Here is a 5,402-nt window from a genome sequence, read left to right on the forward strand (position 1 = left end):
CATACTTTGAGAAACAATTTTGTTGCTCTCGTTTGGTACGTAAGTCGCAGCACACAATAATGGCAGCTTTACAAATTCCTGGTTTTGGTTTTGGGGCTTGAGTCGTCACGTCCACCTATAACAAAATATTTAATCATATATTTGTACGGTCCATAATTAAGCAAAATATTGAAATGAAGCTCTACTTCTCGTAACTATAAAAAGCAATTATTTTATAATTTGACATTAGTAAATAAAAAAAAGAAATTACCACAACATAAAAATTATTTAGCTACCTATTATAAGGACAGTAATTAAAAAGCAAAGTGATTTGAGACAGTTGTTTATTTTATAAATTTTTAACAACTTTGAGAAATTGAGTATTTTTTAATTTCCTTTTCACAACATTTTATGTGAATCTTGATTGTATTCTAGTCCTTTTTATCCTCATTCTCTTGCAAGAAGCCTTTTTGCACTGTTAAAAGAATTATACAGTAAACAAAAGACATTATCTTTTAAAATAGGATTTCTACAATATCATCATTCTAACTACTTAGGTCTATCGACTATACTACAAACACAATCATCAATTTCAATGTTTTATTAAGAACTTTCTGTAATATTCTGGTATCATTGAGTTATTTTATATTTACACTAATGAATCCATTACGGTAATTATAACAATTCCAAAAAAAAAGAGTTATTATGAAAAATCGGAAACGTCTTTAAAAAGCGTCCGCGAAATTTGGGAGGGCTTTAAATTTTATTTTTACACTAATGTGAAACACGAGGATAAACCTAATAGATTTCAAATAACGATTTAGCTTATAAAATAGGGCATATTCATATACCTATTTGTTTAATAAAGTAGTACGCTAAAAATAATTTCATTAAATTCTTTTACCTATTTATCTGCTTAAAGACTTGAATTTTAGAATCAAATTTGTATACTCTTCATTTTAATGAAAACATTTCCGCAAATTTACAACTGTATTTGCCTAATAGTCTCATTTGGATTCTTTACCGTTTCAGTCAATACTAAAATAAACAAAAAACACGACTGTGACAATAAGCTTTACAATTTAGTGTGAAGTGTATTCAGTGTCCATTCAATTCTTTCATAAACTACAGATATTTTAATCTTCAGTTTTGCTTTATTTTTGTTCTATAATTTTGCTTTTATCGTTAAAATATGGGTATGAATTATGAGTTAATAATGAATATTAAAATAAGAGCTACATAGGAAAGAACTTTTTAACGATAGTTTTAAAAGTCTCTTACCCCAGCTTGCTGGCTCCCGTGTTCAACTGGCGGCGGAGCCGGCACCGGTTCGTCTGTTTTAACTGGATCGAATGAAACCGGTCTAGAGCCGTCATTATCGTCATCATCATCTTCCACCTCAACAGGCACTAGACCCCAATTCATGTTAGGATCTTCAAGGTCTGGTAATCTATCAGTAAAATTTACTTTAGGCGGTGTTTGAAGACATTTTCGGTATTGTGGCACAGGGTAGGGCACTGGGTATGGAATGTAAATTATTTGTGGCTGTGGTGGAGGTGCTGGAGGCCTTCTTACATAAATGGAAAGTTCATCTAGTAACCTAACTATACGATTAAGCATTTCATCCTGATTGTGAAGGTAGTCTCGTACCGTATTATCGTAATAATAAGGAGAGTTTCCATAAAATGATTGTCTCGATTTTCGTCGATGTCTCATTAGATTACTTGACGAGTCTTTAATGTTCTTTAATAAATCGTGTTCATCAGTGCCTTCGACGTCTTGATCCTCGCTTAAGTCATGTAGATTTCGGGCGCTGACTAGGTATAATAATGGTAGTAGAAATACTAATGTCTTCATCTAAAAATGAAAAAATATTCATAAAATAATATAAAAAAGTTATTAATAAATAATCGATAATTATTTTGAAACACACCTAATTCGTATCATATAAATATAAACAGTGAGATGAGTTTATGGTCAGTGAAATACATATATTCTGCATTTCTTCTATAACACAAACTTTTAAGACATTTTTTTAAATTTTCATTTCATTGTTTAATTTTGAATTGTTATTTGATTTTGAATTAATCTGTATCGGGAGTTAAAAGACTAACAATACAAACACAAAACGCACAGATTTCGTGAAATAAGTACTGTATTATGTACCTACTTAGTGTACATACATACAATTCATAAAATTTAAATACTTATGTAGAAATACTCTATACTTTCTGTTCTTTGCGTCACTTTCGTGTGCTACAAAAATATCACAGGAAATGCATTACAACAAACTTTTTAGTAAAGTTTTATTTTGACTCGACGTTTAGACAAAGTAAACCTTATATTTGATGTACTACGCATATCGATATCAAATAACATAGTAAGTGTACTATGTCAATGAAATAATCAACTAGTGAGTCAAACCAAGATTCCCGGTCAATTAAAACATATTCATATGTTTTTGATTTTAGCTAGAATGCCATTGATACTTCTATCGTATGATAAAACAAAGAAACTAAATCAAAAACATAAGACGTATCTTAACGTGTAAAATATTTAAATTATTAAATATTAACATATCTAAATATCACTTAATTTATTAACATGTTTGACACTAAGAATGTTATAACCTCGAAATAAGAACACTTATATTACCTTGAAATCCAACAAATTCAATGATGTTGTATTGTAATTATTATTACTTTGATTCTTTAAGAACGTATTTTACTATTTTCCTCTAATAAACCGTTACTTCACTCATATCAGTCAATGATTTATCGTATATAGCACGGGCACGAGTTGTTTCAACAACGATGAACGACCGACTGCTGTGTGCTGTCTCTGTATAGGAAACACATCTCAACGACTAAATATATTCCAGCGTGCCAACATTTTTAGCGTTCGACTGACTGTGACGTAACTGTAATAATAAACGTAAGTATAAGATATGTGAGGTGTGTAGACACACAAAGTCGTAGTCGATGCGATGTACACTATTCTACGCTATTTTGTTTTGGTTTTAAAAATAGTTACATTACAAATGTAAATTATGGGAACTATTTAAATACCTCAAGTATTTCCATTTTAGTAGGTATAGAAAAAACAGTTAATTAATTTCATTATATGTATGATTCACAAATTTATTTTACGGCTGTACAAGTAGGTACTAAAACATTTTTTTACAGATCTGAAAGTAATATTGTTAAAGAAATCGGCATATTTGTACTAGTATAGTATAATACTTGCTGCATTGTTGCTATACTTTATCGCTGCAGTGCTGTTGTGCTGCTGCGCTGCAGTGCTGCTGTGCTGCAGTGCTGCTGTGCTGCAGTGCTGCTGTGCTGCAGTGCTGCTGTGTTGCAGTAATGTTGTGCTGCATTTCTGCATTGCTGCAGTGCTGCAGTGCTTCTGTACTGCTGTGCTTCTGCTGTGCTGCAGTGCTACAGTACTGCTGTGCTGCAGTGCTGCTTTGCTGCTGTGCTGGATTGCTGCATTGCTACAGTGCTGCAGTGCTGCTGTGCTGCAGTGCTGCATTCTTTTTCTTCTTCTTCTTCTTCGACATCGTCTTCTTCTTTTTCTTCTTCGAGGCATAACGATATCTTATAAAAAGTTTTGATTATTGCCGAATTCTGTAAATATATATAAAAATTACAAAAATATAATCTATCTATAAGTAAAAACAGTATGAGGTATAAGAAATCAGCTGGTATAAAGTATAACAATATGTGTGTTCATAACTTCATACAGTAGGTAGCTAATTTGAGTTCAAATGTAAAAAAAGCATCTTAACTTTTCTCTTGAAAGCTTTCTCCGAATATCTAAAAATATCAATATGTGCTTCCTCTTTAAATTGAATTATACAACTTGGTGATTCTATTTAAGCGTGTATTGTTGCTTAAATTGGTTTTAGGAACTTTGCTCACAAACATTTGTTTTGATCTGGAAGCCCTTATAGGTTTTCTAGGGATTGCCAGTATTAATCTTCGGACCAAATCAGGACAGTCAGTATCTCCTCTTATAATTTTATTTAAGATTCAAAGATCCAAAACATCTCTTCGTGTAAACAGTTACAATACTTTATAGTGTTTTAACATTTTGTTGTAGTTATATTCTAGATTGTCTTTATAAGATAATGAGTATATAGCATTTAGTAAAAAGTGGTTATTTTTATATTACAAACAGACACTCCAATTTTATTTATTTGTAGATATATGACCAGAAATGAATTTGTATTGAACGTTATATCAAAAATGAACAGTAGAATTTTCCTCATATTCTCAATATTGAAAATTACTTGGCAATGGTATTTCACAAAAGTATTTTTTATAAAAATATTTAAACAACCATATATATATATATATATCCTTGATTATTTATATTTACTTTGAATTCATGACAAATATTATTACACAACAAAAACCTAACGTACACAAAAATGTACCTGATCTCCTTCACGTACATGGATACTTGCATATATATCCAGGTTTTCCTTTTTGTCACATTGGTTAAGCCGTTGTATGGATGATATGGAATAATAAGAACATTGATATAATTATCTGTTAATTATTAAAATAAAACTTTCATTGTTTTGCATTTTAGTGTGTATTATATGTAAAATTAAATAAAGTATATATGTAATTTTAAACCTAAGTATCATCAGGAAGGAAGAGGTATTACAGTAAATAAATAAAGAACCCAACGGGTGAGACTACTAGGCCACCATATATGTAATTATAAATAATAAATTAATAAATAAGTATTATCAAAAATAACAACATTTATAATTAATTTAGACGAACACTTTAAAAAGAATGTGAAAAAAAGCTTCGAATGAGGCGTTGAATGAGTAATAAGACTTCACATTTGATTATTTACATAAAATAGATAATATAAATTAAAATAATACATCTTCTAGATCCCTATTTCATGCATAAAATAACAATTATTTATTGTGATCAAAAGTCTTGGCCTTTACCTGGCACTGACACTCGGATACTTGCTAAACAACATTCTTGTTTATTATTGTGTTCGATATAAAGACATATAAATACCTCAAAGGTATATTATGTATATATGTTTAGTAATTAATAACCAACTGTTCTTATACTTGTCTGGTTTTAACATTAAAATAAGATTAACCTCCTTCAAAAGGATGCCAATATTATTAGAAACTATTTAATTCTTAATTTTTTCATACACTTGGTCTAATAGATCTTTTTTTAAATCAGCTAAACGAGGGTTGCATTTTCGAAGAACGTTTACTATAGTAATGTATATTTTTTGACACCATCAGAAAGTTGAAATTTCAACAAGCAAAAACCCTTAGACTTTTTTAAAAAAGCTGATATTTTGACGTGAGAATTTTCGATTGAAAATCAGGGTGATTTTTCGATATTGGGGTCGTATAAAATAAGGTGAAAAAA

The 5,402-nt window shown here is 30.1% G+C and overlaps 1 protein-coding gene across 1 annotated transcript; it reads right to left on the reverse strand.

The window, feature by feature from the left end:
• Positions 1-306: 306 nt before the first annotated feature.
• Positions 307-2,867, reverse strand: LOC123655309. The gene is made up of 3 exons (XM_045591120.1): positions 2,635-2,867; positions 1,261-1,836; positions 307-454 (listed from the first exon to the last, which is right to left on the reverse strand). Exons 2-3 carry the CDS (start codon positions 1,834-1,836, stop codon positions 389-391), a joined length of 642 nt encoding a protein of 213 aa, XP_045447076.1. The 5' UTR covers positions 2,635-2,867; the 3' UTR covers positions 307-388.
• Between the last annotated feature and the right edge of the window lie 2,535 nt (positions 2,868-5,402).

The sequence above is a fragment of the Melitaea cinxia genome, chromosome 7, assembly GCF_905220565.1.
Source record: "Melitaea cinxia chromosome 7, ilMelCinx1.1, whole genome shotgun sequence".
In the NCBI taxonomy this organism is placed as follows: domain Eukaryota; kingdom Metazoa; phylum Arthropoda; class Insecta; order Lepidoptera; family Nymphalidae; genus Melitaea; species Melitaea cinxia.